General features: G+C 38.2%; 1 protein-coding gene across 16 annotated transcripts in view; it reads left to right on the forward strand.

The window, feature by feature from the left end:
• MYCBP2 (MYC binding protein 2) overlaps nucleotides 1-16036 on the forward strand; it is a 210416-nt gene that overhangs the window by 192756 nt on the left and 1624 nt on the right. For all 16 annotated transcript variants that reach the window (XM_052705771.1, XM_052705772.1, XM_052705773.1 and 13 more), the window contains 10 exons: nucleotides 3326-3445; nucleotides 4502-4603; nucleotides 7673-7801; nucleotides 10199-10331; nucleotides 10568-10671; nucleotides 11142-11330; nucleotides 11822-11929; nucleotides 12883-13092; nucleotides 15535-15642; nucleotides 15830-15995. In XM_052705771.1, coding sequence (XP_052561731.1) covers nucleotides 3326-3445; nucleotides 4502-4603; nucleotides 7673-7801; nucleotides 10199-10331; nucleotides 10568-10671; nucleotides 11142-11330; nucleotides 11822-11929; nucleotides 12883-13092; nucleotides 15535-15642; nucleotides 15830-15995 — 1369 coding nt within the window. The remainder of the gene's footprint in view (nucleotides 1-3325; nucleotides 3446-4501; nucleotides 4604-7672; nucleotides 7802-10198; nucleotides 10332-10567; nucleotides 10672-11141; nucleotides 11331-11821; nucleotides 11930-12882; nucleotides 13093-15534; nucleotides 15643-15829; nucleotides 15996-16036) is intronic.

Genomic DNA, 16036 nt, shown 5'->3' on the forward strand with positions numbered 1-16036 from the left:
TTGATTGGGCATGGATAGTCCATTCCTGGGTGGCCCACTGTGCAATCCAAACGGTGAGCCCCCGGTACACAGCCCAACTGTCTGTGCAGATGTTCAGGATACCATCACCAGGTTCCTTGTTTATAACCATCCACATAGCTTGCAGTTCTGCCCATTGGCTGCTCTGACCATACTTCTCATCAAACCAGACTGTTTGGTGCAAGGATGGTATGGTACCACTCTCCATTTGCTCAGGTTACTCTTGCTAGACCCATCTGTGTATCAGGCATCTTCAGGAATAGGATATTTTCCCTCTTGAATGGGACTCTTCTCTGGCGGAGCAACCAGTGTTTCTTTTGGTGCATCACTGTGATACATCACTGGGCCTAGGATCTTCTGGAGTTCTTCTTTGAGTGGTGGTGAAGATAGACTACTCCTCTGGCTGAGATAGGCAACCCGTCATGCCACCATTTGCACCTGTGCTATCCCTGTCTAAAGTATGTGGGTCAGATCTTTTACCCACCTCTGAATTGGCAGGGTGATCTTAACTATGATCTTAACTATGATTTCAGCTGTTTGGGTTATCAGCTCTACCACCTGTAATGTGGAGTTGGCAGCCAGTAACTGTTTTTCAATCATACTGTATTTTTCCTTTGCTCCGTGCCAGACCTGAGACCAGAATTCAGTGGGGGGTCCAAACAGAACTCTGGTATTGCCACAGGCCCCAGCCAAAGCCATCCTGAGTGACATGAACATCCAACTTGGCTGTGAGTGTAGGATCGAATATACCCAATGCCTGAGCTTGTTTAGCTGCCAGTTTTGCCTGCTGGAAAGCGGCCTGTTCTGTTCTCCCCCAGTCCCATAGTCGCCCCTTTTTTGTGAGTCTGTATAACAGTCTCAGCAGCTTCACTAAGTGAGATATAAAGGGACACCCGTATCCCAGTGTGCTTAAAAACTCCTGCAGCTGCTTTGGTGTTGTAGGGACTGGGAATTCCTAAACCTTACCTATTACAGCACTAGGCAGTAGTTTGGTCTTTCCTGACCAAACTACCCCCAGGAATTTTACAGATAGGCCAGACCTTGCACCTTATGAGGACTTATAGCCCATCCTCTTTCTTGCAGATAGGTAGTTAATGAATTTGCTGCCTCTCCTACCGCCTCCAGTGAGTCGGATGTCAACAGATCATCAATATAATGATATAAGTTAACATGATCAAGTTTTTCCCAATCAGCCAGGTCACACGCCACTAGGTTATGGCAGTACGTTGGTGAATGCATGTACCCCTGTGGCGGGACCTGAAAGGTTCACTGTCTGCCTCCCCATGTAAACACAAACTGGTCTTGTGATTCTTCAGCAATTGAAATACTGAAGAGCACATTTGCCAAATGTAGGACACAGTGGTAGGTTTTTGTTTCCCTACTCTGTGTGTCCATTCGGAAGGCCATATTGGGTACAGCCGCATGAGGAGGCAGCATGACCTTCAGTTCTCTATAATCCACTGTCATTCTCCATGATCCATCCGACTTTTGCACTGGCTATATAGGGGAATTATATGGGCTATGTGCAGGTCTTATAATGCCAACTTCTAATTCCTGCACTGTTCTCTATATTTCACCTTGTCCTCCTGGCAGTCTATACTGTCTTTACAGTATTAATCTGGCACGGTTCTGGCAGGCAAATAGGCTCGTGCTTCACATGGCCTTTCAGTGTTGCCTGTACTGCCCAGATGCTAATGCAGCTCTGTCCAAATCTGAACTTTCCCACAGTTGTCTGGAGAGCCAGATCCCAAAAAATGTCTATGCCCAAGATGTACTCTGGGACTAGGGCAGAAGACACTTCATACTCCTGGGGTGGAAGAAGTCCAACCCTTAATTACAAACATGTTTGGGTGACTGGAATGGCTGTCCCCTAAAACCACCAATCGTCACTCTATCTCCATTAAATTTAGTTGGATCCTCAAAAATTATTGATGTTTCTGCATCTGTGTCAATCGACACCGTAACTCTCTGAAGTAACCCTCTGAATATTCTTCTGGGATCAAAAATTGTCAACTCTACATAGGGCTTCCAGTTCTGTCTGGAGGCTTTGGGAGGACTAACATCCCCTGTCACACCATGAATTGTCCTATAGCTATGTCTTTTACCTGTCCAGGGATGGTTTTGTCTGGAGAGGGAGAGAGGGTAATGTTCTCCCCCCGACCCATTTATAGATATTCCAAAGTAAAGGTATATATATTTTTTAAAGTATTTTTGACTTGCCTGGCTCACCAAATGTACAATTAACAATTGTACAGTTAGAAGACTGTTATAGTTAAGATGGTATTTTATAGTGTTATGGTTAGAAAAATTAATGTGGTGGAAAGGACAATCAAAAAGGAAAGGCTCGCCCATATCTTAGGCTTGCAGTAGAAAATTCCAAAAAGAAGGATCTCTAGCCCTTAAATGGGGTGTAGGAGAAGTGGAGCCAGGCTCCACCCCTTCTAGTCACACAGGTGAATTGCCTTTACCTCTGCTCCCATGGTTGACACAGTTCTTGCCTCAAGTGATCAATCACTGGTTCAGGCCATGACTCAGCAGTTCCCATACAGTACGTTTCAAGCAAATTTATGTGGCTAAAGAATTTGATGAAAGCTGATTCAGCTATTTCCCAGAAACAATACTGGGGAAGAAAATAAGGTTTGTATATTTATTAGAGAAAGGGAAAAAGTAGTTTAGTAGGAAGTTAGGTTTGTTTCCTTTCTACACCTAGTTCAAGGTGATGCTCTAAATGACCCTGATTAAAACTCTTTTCATTCTTCAGGAGCGCTGGTCTGTACATAGAATGTCTATTTATTTTTCCCCTTCAAGGAAGGGTCTGTTGTAGGTACCAGTGCGATTCCACATGATGTATTTTTGTTTCTATTTACTTCATCAACATCTTTGGAAATGTGTAAAAATTCAGGTAGGAAAGGAATGTTAGCTGCAAATACGAGTGCTCAGTATTTGCAGTGAACGCCAGGATTAATGCGATGACTCTTGTATGTATGTGCATGTTTTTCTCAGTTGCCCCACTTCATTCAGTGCATAGCCTGCAACATACATTGGGAAATAATTGGCGAGGGAAGCCAGTTTGTTCAGGACTTCTTTTTAACAGTTGTTGCCAGTATTTTTTGTAGAGAGGGTATGTGTAAGTGGGAAAACATCAGGGAAACAGTGGATTCTATGCTAAACCTGGGACTTAATCTTTTATGTTCTAACCTGAGATCATAACCTACTATTGCTTGTAGCAATTCAGTTTTAGTTGTAAATGTCTATAACAGTTTATTACAGTTTTTATTAACATTTAAAACACATTCCTCTTTGTCAGGGTCATCTGTCAGAGGCTTGGTCCCGTGTGACAAAGAATGCTATTGCTGAAACCATCATAGCTCTGACCAAAATGGAAGAAGAATACCGATCACCAGTGAGATGCATTGCAACAACCAGAGTAAGAGCTCTTCTGAATTTCGCATTGGTTCATTGCAAGCAAGGATTAAAAGCCCATCTGAGAGCTTCCCTATATTTTGGCAAAAATTCCTTTCTATGGGAATTCCCTTATATGGGTTTTCTCAGGAAACAATTTACACAGTATGCAGCTTATGTTGTATCCCAACTACAGCAAACACTGCTTGACCTAATGGAAGTCTTCCTTTCTCTGAGTTGCAGCAGATTGACTTGTTTTCTTTGTGGTAAAAAAAGTACTCCATTAAAATCAGAATTTTGAATAAATACACTTCTGAGGTAACTCTGCCACATCTCAAGGCTGCAGTGCTAGTTGAGTCAGGTCTTAGATAAGTACTGAACATCAGGCCAGCTCTCCTTGTGAATAAACTTAGTTCTGCCATGAAGGTGCACATTTTGAAGGAAGTCTTAGCAGACTCATTCAAAGAAAGCCATTTTGTCCAAATGAAAACTTGTTCAAAAGCCATGGATTGCAGGATTACTGACAAGTTATCCTCATGTAGCTACTACATCTAGTACTTCATTGTTGACAGCGGAGAGAAAGAGAGAAAACCTTTCCTAAAACCTGAAGACATTTAGACAACCCCCTTATACTTTATCTCAAATGACTAGGATAGTGAGAAGAGAATAGGGAAGTGAATCACGCTGACCTAAGATTTTTTGATTATTGTATTATGTTCAGTTTTTTCCCCACAATATCTCCAGTGCTTGGGAAAGATATATAAGTTGTCATATTTCTAATATATTCTGGTTGATCTTTCTTCACTGTTTCTCTCTTGCACGCTAACTACCATAGTTTTGAACATAAAGTGAGGAAATTGAAAGAAACAAATTAGTTCCCAAGAGTTCAGTAAGTTTTATTGGGTGCTTGGCTTCTTTCGGTAAAGAAAAATTTTGTATTGCATGGACAAGACTTCAGGTAATGATGATACAGTTTGCAAGTAATGGTATTATTCTTGTCTGTCAAAGTTTAAATTTGTTGTATTTGAGATTTTTAATTTAGTTTTTCTATAACATTTAATTCTATCTTGCCTTTCAATAGTTATGGCTGGCCCTAGCATCCTTGTGTGTACTTGATCAGGATCATGTTGATAGACTTTCCTCAGGAAGATGGATGGGAAAGGACGGACAGCAGAAACAGATGGTGAGACAGAAAATTATGTGTTTCTGTGTTTATTTTTTTTATTTATTCAGTAGTCAAAGAATTTAGAATAAGTAATAGGAAAAGATACTTGTCCTAACCTTATTCCTCCTTCTGACCCCAATGGAAATAGTACGTATACATTTGAATTATTATAGACAATTTATAGACAGTTTAAGTTTTATACACAAATACTCTTCAGAGAACAAAAATTCCAACTTAAAGTAGTAATAAGGTAGCAATTCTGGTGGTATTCAAGGTGAATAAAAACCTGTCTAACACCTAAAGGATGAGCTTTTGAGAACAGCAATTCAAGTAATATAATGCTTTCTATCAGATGTTTTTGCTTTCTGGGTTTTTATAACATTGTAAAGACAATCCTTTTATATTCCTTTTTAATTTAGCTTCATCTTCTAGATCTAAGAAAGAGATCAATTACCCAAAAAAAGAAACAGTCTAAATGAATTTAGTAAAGCTACCATTTACCTGGAGGTTTTACAACTTTAATATGAAATATGGTGGATGAATTGAAATTGTCTGTATTTTTCAGTGTTGCAAAAGTCTTACGATATTTTTTTATGTGAATCTGGAAAGGGAAAAGTAATGGAGCTAATCTCTCTATGAAGAGTTTGGGTTTGATGAATCCCTGTGGGAGGCAGGGGTCGTGCCTTCCTGCTAGCAACTGAATATGCTTAAGAGCAAATAATCCTCAAGAGCAGTTCAGTGTAGGTAAAAAGAGAATACAGGAGGTGTAGAGCTGCAACAGCAAGGACTGAAACTCTGCTGAGAGAAGGGAGCAGACACTAAAGGTTTCTGAGATGATGAAGAAAAGGCTTTCTTCTGTAGACCTTGTAATTTAGCGCAGAATATTGTTCAACTGATAGAAAACTTGAAGACCAGAAAAATTCGCAAAGTCATGAGCAAAGGCCTATTTTTAATCTTTAAAAGTTGGCTTCCCAAAACTTTTTAGTTTTCATATCTAAAAACACAGCTTCATAATCTAATGAAACAGGTTTAGAAGAAGAAAACCTTGCTGCTTTTTAAGAATCATGCAGTATCCCAAGTTGAAGGAACCCACAAGGATCACTGAGTCCAACCACTGGGTCCACACAGGACCACCCAAAGTCCAAACCCTGTGTCTGAGAGCACTGTCTAAACACTTCTTGAATTCCATCAGCTTGATGCCAAGACCACTGCCCTAGGGAACTTGTTCAGTGCCCAACAACCCTCCAGCAAAGAACATTTCCCTGATACCCAGCTGTCCCTCCCCTGACACAGCTCCACAGCTGAACAGAGCTCAGCGCTGCCCCTCCGCTCCCTGTGAGGAGCTGCAGCCGCCATGAGGATACCCCTCAGCTCCTCTGCTCTGGACTGAGCAAACCAAGGGATCTCAGCCACACCCCATACATTTTCCCCCCAGACTCTTTGCTGTCTTTATAACCCCCCTTTGGGCACTCTAATAGCTTTATGTCCTTCTTACACTGTGGCACCCAGCCCTGCCCCCAGTGCAGGATGTGAGACCGCAGAGCAGAGTGGGACAGCCCCTTTCCTCACCCAGTGGCAGCACTGGGCCTGCTGCTCCCCAGGTACAGCCTGCCCTTTGGGCTGCCAGGGCACACTGCTGGCTCACCTTCAACTTGCCATCAACCAGAATTCCCAGGCCCTTTTCTGCAGGGCTGCTCTCCAGCCTCTCGTTACCCAGCCTGTACATGCATCCCAGTTGTTCCTGTTCCAGGTGCGAAATCCAGCACTTGCTCTTGTTGAGCTTCATGTGGTTGGTGATTGCCCAACACTAAAATTTGTCAAGATTGTCAAGGCAAAGTCTCTCAACCTTCAAGGGAGTCAAGAGCTCCCCATAATTTAGTGTCATCTGCAAACATATTTAGTATACCTACAAGCCCTGTACCCAAATCATTTATAAAAACATGAAGACAACTGGTCCTAAAATGGAGCCCTGCGGAACCCTTATAGTGATTGTCCACTAACCTGACGTAACTCCACAAACTATAATCCTTTCAGTCTGACCTGTCAACCAATTGCTCATCCACTGCATTGTGGTTTAACCACAGAATGAACCATTTTAAGACAGATCTGCAGAAGAGATTTTTTGTTAGATAATTAAATAGCTGAACTAGAAATGCGGATTCCATAATAAAAAAGACTGGCTTTATGAAATCAAATTTAACTCATTTCATCTGTCTTTGCTTTGGCAGAAGCGTTTCATTGCCTTAGGTTTCCTGTGTTGTTCCACAGGAATAAGCAGCAGAGGATTAGAAAAACAGAACAGAGGTCTAGTTTGTAGATAAGAGGAAAAATTCAGAAATTGGAGCTTATTTAAACAAGTGGAAATGTCAGAGGAGCAGCCCAGACACAGGCAAGCAGATATATGAGCTGCTGAACTCATTCTGAAATTCCCCAATCCTATTTTTATACCAGGATATTCAAATTTTGAGGCGAAATGTGTTCCTCCTCGCAGGAATGCTGTGGAATGGATTCTATGTTACATGAGCAATATCTTGGAAACCACAATTTCTGTAGTACAGTGGAAACTCAGAAATTTGCATAATCAAAGTCACTGAATATTGTTTTTAGAGATATTTTGAACTGTAAAACAAAAACTGTGTTGAATTAAATCTTTCTGCAGCTTTGATTAAGTCTTTGAACAATCTAAATATGCCGTATCATAGTAATTAAGGAAAAATATTTTGTTTATCTACAAACTGTTCTGTTAATATGCCCATAGCCCCATGTTAACAATTTCTTCCTGTGTAACTCTGCCTAGTTGAAAATGATGTCCCAAATGTACTGTAGGATACATTTGTGCTACGTCACACAATATGTAAGATGAAGAATACTGAAATACTTATGTAGTAAACTGGGGTTCTTTGTGTGCAGAAGTAGTTGTTTAGATATTGATTATTCTAAAAATAGAATTAGTAGTCTGAAGAAGCTCTTTATCGTCTATTACTAATTTGAGGGTTAGAACTAAGGGAGGATACAAACAAATGCTTAAAGGAAATGAAGGATTTAACAAAGGGAAAAATATTTAATGATGTTTCTTAATTTTTTCAGCCAATGTGCGATAACCATGATGATGGTGAAACTGCTGCCATCATTTTATGTAATGCCTGTGGGAATTTGTGTACAGATTGTGACCGATTCCTTCATCTCCATCGACGAACAAAAACTCATCAGAGACAGGTATTCATGGCATCGTGTTGTATGTACTGCATACATTATGTTCATTTCTCCTACTAATATATAAGCAAGTGGTAGTAGCAAGACTCAAAATGCTGTTTTATTTTGAAGATGGAATAGATACATTTTCATGTAATTCTTTGTTCCATTTTAGTGAAATTCCATCGTCCGTTATCTTATAAGATTTGAAAACAGTGTCACATTCTCTCATTCTAATTGTTACACTACATCAGCTTTTTTCTGTCATTCTCACATTGTCTAGGAACAGTTTCAGGAAACTTCTAGAAACTGGAGAGCCTTTCTTAAGTGTACCTTGGTTCTTTATTCCTTTTAAACTATACCTCCTCTACTATTACTATTGTATTTTAGTGCTTGTGAACCCCTTCATTTTTAAGTGTTTAGATTTTTTTGATGTTCAGAAGATCACTTGACAGGAAATTTTCCCACTGATTCCCTACGACAGTCATCTCTTATTTTTCAGTATTTCCCTAGTCCTCGTGTTCCCATTATCCATAAGCTTGAAAACTTCCTGATTTTTATTTTATTTTTTTTCTCTTAGGGATGAAATGTCTTTTCTCTTTGACTTACCTAGCTGAGTTTTTGCACATTGCCCTTTACTTTGCTAATTGGTGTTCTTTCATGCTAGCCTTTCATCCTATTAATGTGTAAACCTGAATGTTTACTCTTCTTAGAATATTTTTTTCTCACTGCAATTTACACTGAAGATGCTGTTGCTTTTGAGACTATTGAACATTTCCTCTTTCTTGATACAGCATTTATCTTTTAAGTCTTTGTGGTCATTTATAAGTAGTCGTAGGAAAAGGGGAGGATATTTGTACAGAGGTTAAAATAATAAATCTAGTTAATAAAACTAATTCAGTGGACACCCTTACTAATCTCCCTGCTAAAGTCCATCTATGATAGCGTTTTACTTAGAATCAGGAATGTGCTTTTGAAACAGATATGATCATCTCTCCTTACCATGCTTTGATTTAATAAAGAAGCCCTTTGGGAGCTTGAACTGGATTCCTTCCAATTGAAACAGACAAACAAAGATACAGGGATATACGTAGTGCACTTCAAATGCTAGCAAGCAGTCAGTGCAAGGGATCAGCTAGTCCAGAGCATGTGATGTAAATATCAGGTCTCTGTTTTCCTTGGTGCCTCAGTGTTTGCAGAGTGCGTTCAGCCTGGAAGTTCCTTGTACATCTGTTACATACTATTTTTTAGCGTGGATCTTTGCAATCCCATTTGAAATTTTCCTTTTTTGTCATCTTAAGAAGATGATTTTATGCATCTGTTCTTCTGTCCTGTCACAACACAGTCTAGTCTCATTTATTTTTCTGATTTCTCCTATATAGCCTGTTCAGATTACAGTTGATAAAAGTAAGTTCTTATCTCATAGAAGTCCTCACATCTCTCCTTTAATCCGTCCAAAACAGCTACTTAGCAGATTTTCCTGTTCACCTCTAAAAGCATGTTTAAACTTTTAATCTTTATTTACCACCTTTACCTTTACATCTTTCATGTCAAGCCTCCCCATTTAAATTTTAAATTCTGTCATGTTCCCTATTGCCTGTTTTCTCTTAGCTTCCTTTTCTTTGTCCGACTTCTGTTTCTGTTATACGTACTTCTTATCTGTTTTTCCTCTCCTATCAAGAAAGGAGTTACTGTGACCTGCTTATGCAGAACCTTTGTGAAGCACTTACAGTTTTTGTTTTGTGATTCCAGCATAAATTAAGATACATCTATACCCAGGAGAATTCTAACTTTTATTGCGTTGCAGGTGAAGTGAATAAAAACAGAACTACCTTTGAAACTAAGGAAAAGAGAAAGAGACCCGTGAAGTCTAACATGGATCTCTTATGAATTTTTGATTTTTGGGGGAAAAAAAAAAAAATTCTGGATTCTTAGCTAAAAACATGCACTGCATATTTATGTGGAAGAGATGTGTTGATATATAACTCATTGTGTAGTCCATAATATTATACATAAGGACCATAATTATCAGTGCTACTTCGATAAATTACTGACATGGTGAAGATATTTCTAATGTTATCTTCTGCTTTTAATACTGTGGTCTACTGGAGATGATTATTAGTTGTGAGCTATAATCTCCATCTCCCTTTGAATTAGAAAAATGTTGTGCAGCTCTCTCCTTAGCATTGCTGCTCTATTGCTTCCCAGTCATGTTATCTGGAGTGTTAGTTTTCAATATTTTTATTTTTTAAACCACAAAACCTCTTCCCACTATGTACAACTTAAGGGGTGTATAAATTAAAAATAGCTTGCAGTAGACAAACCTGACAAAATCTTTAAAACATCTGATCAAAGTCCAAAGAGAGAATGACAAGAATAACATAAAAATGGTATTTGTTATCTGTTTGATTAATATAACAGGTATTCAAAGAAGAAGAAGAAGCTATCAAAGTTGATCTGCACGAAGGTTGTGGTAGGACAAAGCTTTTCTGGCTGATGGCATTAGCAGATTCTAAAACTATGAAAGCTATGGTGGAGTTCAGAGAACAGACAGGTAAAACACAACTTTTATTAGATGTACTCTTTCTTGATTATTTTTTACCTTTTACCTGAGCATTTGCCCAAAAAGTATTAGGGCGATGTTCTTGATTTCTGCTTATAAGTATAAATAGAACATTTTAAATGTATAAAAGTTGTTGTTTTTCTGGTTGGTTTGTGATTGTGTCTGAATATTGGTCACTTATATTTCATGATGATAGAAGTCATTTCTGTTTCCTTTTGTGGATGTAGGCAAACCAACCACCAGCAGTTCTGAAGCGTGTCGCTTCTGTGGTTGTAGGAGTGGAACAGAATTATCAGCAGTGGGAAGTGTTTGTTCTGATACAGATTGCCAGGTCTGTATTAATAAATATCAGTCATTATGAGATAAATAAGACAGAAGAAAGATACTGTAGAAAGACTCGTGTTTTGAGTAAACCTTCTCCATCCTTTCCTTTCCTGAAGAACCAAAATCTGCAGATGTTCTAAGGCTGTAAATTCAGGGCAAGCAGTGATTACATGAAAGGAATGTTACAAATACAAACAGAGCTAATAAATATTTCTGTATATCAGAATGAAATGTTAAAATGTTTCTTTATGTCATTGCTATTTAGGAATAATATTTTATAGGAATGTGAATGCATCAGTTCTATTTCATTTACACGAAATGTTCAGTTTTTCCCAAGTATTTGGTCTAGCAGTGGACAAGATGAATTGTCATTCTTTCATCTCAGTTAATTGCATGAACTAGTAGTCTTTCAAAAAATAGCACTATATCAACCTGTTCTTGGGCGGGGAAAAAAGATCAAATGTTTACCTTTCACAGGAGTATGCTAAAATTGCCTGCAGCAAGACACATCCCTGTGGCCATCCATGTGGCGGCGTTAAGAATGAAGAGCACTGTTTACCATGTTTGCATGGTTGTGATAAGAATGCTACAACTCTTAAGCAAGATGCTGATGACATGTGTATGATCTGTTTTACTGAAGCACTTTCAGCAGCACCGGCTATCCAGGTTTATCTTTTTTTCCCCCTTTTAAAAGATGAATCTTATGGTTGTAATACTATATGTGGAAGAAGTTAAAATATAAAGTCCCTCAAATGACATTCTCAAGAGTTTCAGAATAAACATGGTAATGGTACAGGATGTAAATGACTTGAAATGCTTTATTTGTTTTCTGGCATTGCTGCTGTTTGAAACAAGAATGTTGTATCAACTTATTTTTCTGTGTTTATTTAAAATATATGGTATTTTATAAATAAGAAAACAACTGAGATATTAGTAAATATACATCATATGTATTTCATATGCCCATTGGCTGTCTTGGAGAGAAAGTGTTACGATTTTAACAGCTGCTTAGTATTCATTCTTTTTTTTTTTTTTAAGAAGAAAACAGAGATCTTCCGGGATTTAAAACATTGATTTTATTTCATATATGTTGCTGCTTAAAAGCAAAGAAAACGTATTTTTGTGGTTAACATTTATGTGTTGTTCTTTTCCTAAAGTTGGACTGCAGCCATGTTTTCCATTTGCAATGCTGTCAACGAGTACTTGAAAACAGATGGCTTGGGCCAAGGATAACTTTTGGGTTTATGTCCTGTCCTATTTGCAAGGTAAATGAGCTGTGTGTTTTCTGCAGAGATCCAACAAGTTGCCTAATACTATTTCTACTTTTTTTCTTTTCATTTTTAATGATACATTGCTTGTTGCAATATAAAATAAGTATACTTCCTTTGTTTCCTTAATTTCTCATGTCACTACAGAAAGGGTGTCATTGACAAATCTTTCTACTTTCCCTACTATTCCCTGAATTAAGATTCTTCTTAGAAAGTAAACATAATGCAGACATTGTCTAAATGCTATCTTGTTCTTAGCACCATCTGCTTGTAAATTTGCAGTTTAGGTACTAAGGGGAAAAAGGGAAGAAGTAATCTTAATTCACACTGTCTCAAGCAAGGAATCTGGATTCTCCATTTTACTTGCCTCTTTCAAAGCTTCTTTGCTTTTCAGTAACAGGACAGAGATGAAGAATATAGAATATATACTTAAGTATAATTAATTAAGCTGTCTGCTTATAATTGGTATAAGCAAAAGTATGTATATAGTAGTTGCTGTGAAGCATTTTAAAGCCTCAGAAATGTTAAATTTGTGCACTGTCAGGCATTTCTGCATGCTACGTTTCTTTCTTCACGTTGTGTTTGGTAATTAATGGCAATAGCTTTGTTTAATACTTAGTACAGAGGACTAGAAGGCGTTATTCCTATTTGCTAAGTAATAAAAAGGAGCAAAATTAGAGAAAAAATAAAATCACGTATGTCACATACTCTTTACCATTCCTTTGTGTTTGTCACAGTCTGTTGTAAGGGCTGCTGATTTCATATAACAAAAGGCCATATACAAAACTCTACAATAGCAAATGAAACACATCAGCCTTTTTTTTTAAGCATCCACTGAGTGCTTGTAACATCCATTATGCTATTTGTGCTTGACCATATTATAAATTATTACAGCTCCTCTGCAATAAATATACAATAAATTTTAATCATTCTTTTTTTTAAAATTTCAGAACAAAATCAATCATACAGTATTAAAAGACTTGCTTGATCCAATCAAAGAACTTTATGAAGATGTAAGGAGAAAAGCATTAATGAGATTGGAGTATGAAGGACTGCACAAGAGTGAGGCCATTACAACACCAGGTGTTAGATTTTACAATGACCCAGCTGGCTATGCCATGAACAGATATGCTTATTATGTTTGCTACAAGTGCAAAAAGGTATGACAGTTACCACTTTCTCAAACTGAATGCATGTTATTCTATGAAAAGTCACTTAAAGAATGGAACGTATATTTAATATGTTGCGTATGGAAGAGGAAAGCAGGAAAATAAATTGCTTTAAAAAAAAAAAAATCAATGTTTTAACAAATTAGATGTACATAGTATCTTAAAACTCAAAAGTTTATACAGAGGAATTTAGAAACCAAAAGCATATTGAGGTGATAGTTTTCTTAAAAGAAAGTGCAGGTGATACTGCGCACCAACTGTCCCTTTGTCCCACCTCTACTTCATACTCCATGTGAACATAGGATGTTATAAACATGTATTTCATTTTAACTCTGGTATGGGGAGCTTGTCATTAAGCTTTCACCTAAATTTTACTTAAAATGGAGTTAATGAGAACAACAGTAAACAGCAAATTTGGGGCAGAAAAACAACTACTTGTGCAAGCCTGTTGGTATGGTTTTCCCCAGCAGTAGTCTCAAAAGATGGGAAAGTGTCTTTATGACAAAGAGTTTGGAGGAGTAACTCTATGCCAAACTTGTGAGAAAGACACAGGGTGATACCCCCACAAACAATGGTGGATCCCCTCCTCTGCCATCATTAGAACAGGGGGAGGCAATTTAAGAGGAGTGGAAACAGGTCCCAGCTCAGCATCACAGGTAACCCCCATCCTGACCTACCTTGGTTCCACAGATGCCCCTATGTAATACGTTTGAGGCTCTGAAACTTGAGCAAGAGAGAGCATACCAGGCAAGGTACCCTGTTAGACCTGCTGTTCACAGAGGACTGATGTGTCAATGGTTTATGGACTGATTTGGCCCAGTTCTGTGATTAGTAGGGCAGAGGGATACATAGATCTGCACCTCTGGAAAGGGGAAACAGGGACCCCAAGTAATTAAAAACAGCAGCAATTATCTGATTTACTAAATATGGTATCGGAATGCAAGATAACACACTATAATGCAATACAGTTAGAATTGAAGCAAATAAATATAATGAGAGAAAGTGTCCAAAAGATGGAAATGCCTCAACATAACAATGAGGTGAGGTAACATTCCACTCCTTATTCCATATCACTACATCATGCTTAATATATACAAACAAACCATAATCACTAAACATTAAACACACACACATACATATACATGGCATTACTGACTGCACTCCCCCAGTATCAAATTCTCTTTTTGGTACACATTGAACATCCCCATTTTTTCTTCATCACCACCAGGTGGACCCAGATCCCTGGACAGAAACAGTTCCATGAAGCGCTTTGCCCTTCCCAGAAGCTGGAAAGACCCAAACTGCTTTTCCCAACATGTCCTTTACATGTACCAGAGGGACCTTATCTCCCTTTACACATAGGTCTAGATGCCCTAGATCAGCACTAAAATCAGAATCAGATGAAAGAAACAATGGGAACTTTCTTGGCCTTCCTTAACGAAAACGATCTCTCTTCTTCATCCTTTCTCCAGCTTTTATTCCAGTTCATGTTTTTGTTATACTTTGTTTCCAACATTTGATGCTCATTATTTCAGTGTATTTCAGTTGTTCCCCTCTTTTTCTCCTCGTGTCTCGTTGTTCCCTTTCATGCTGTATGCATGTGTCTTAATGGTAACTTTCAACTAACTTCTGACTCTTTTCCTTCCTTCAGCTTCTGCTCACCCTGAATTTCTGCCTAATTCCCTAATTTTCATCCCTTGGGAATTTCCCTTTTAATTTGCAGCATTTGGGGGAAGGTGGGCTGCTTACATTTTTGCTTCCTCGTACTCGCCTTGAGACCACTTTCCCTAACCTCTTACGGTCATACAGCCCTAACCATCACAGCAAAAAGCAGGGAAAGCTAAGAGCAAAAGATCTATTTAGAATTCTATATATTAGCAAATAAGATCATAATGCAAGAGATAAGGGTGTTACTTTTCACCTCATTTCACCACCCCATGAGAAAATACTTCAGTATATGAAGGAATTCAGAGTTGGCTGTCTTACCTGGTACATTTTAGTGCTTGATGTGTCTTGCTAGAATAATATGAGAAACTATAATGGATTTATAGAAAATAGCAACATTCTAATTATAAAGGATCCCACATGAGCATTGATATTCCCTTCAGCTGATAGAAAGCTGTCCTAGTAGAAGGTATCTTTGTTGTCTCCAGCCTCCGTCCTGTCTATATAACATCCAAACGCTGTTTGAAAAGCCATCTCTTGCAGTCACTTGCATAGAGCAGAGTGTGTTGCGAGGTTTTTGATCTTGTGTGTCCTAAGATTGAGAGTTCTTGTCTGAACACCTTAAAAAATATGTATGGAATTGCAGTTATTCAAGATAGTGGGCACAATGGTAATCACCTTTATTCATCATTTTTCCAATAAGGTTGGTTTAGTTAAAATAATAGTTGTCTGTTGTTTAATGTCCTATTGTTCCTATATCAAATTTAGGCGTATTTTGGTGGTGAAGCTCGGTGTGATGCCGAGGCTGGACAAGGAGATGACTATGATCCAAGAGAGCTTATCTGTGGTGCATGCTCTGATGTTTCAAGGGCTCAGGTAAGCAAAGAGCTCATACTGGTCCTGTTATTTAATTCCAAAGAGTACGTGAGCCATACAATAATTGACTGTCATTCACAATTATATGTATTGTAGCACATATATACTACAAAATGTAGAAATGTATTGGTTGGATTGTTACAGCATTGTTATGTCATTTAACAGTGCTTATCTTCTTTCTATTTAGATGTGTCCCAAACACGGTACAGATTTCCTAGAGTATAAATGTCGCTACTGCTGTTCAGTTGCTGTTTTTTTCTGTTTCGGGACAACACATTTTTGCAATGCTTGCCATGATGATTTCCAAAGAATGACAAGCATCCCTAAAGAAGAACTCCCACACTGTCCTGCAGGTAGTATTTTTACAAAGCAAATTTACCTAACTAAATTCTGA

Source organism: Tympanuchus pallidicinctus, unplaced genomic scaffold (genome assembly GCF_026119805.1).
Source record: "Tympanuchus pallidicinctus isolate F22 unplaced genomic scaffold, pur_lepc_1.0 scaffold6, whole genome shotgun sequence".
NCBI lineage: Eukaryota > Metazoa > Chordata > Aves > Galliformes > Phasianidae > Tympanuchus > Tympanuchus pallidicinctus.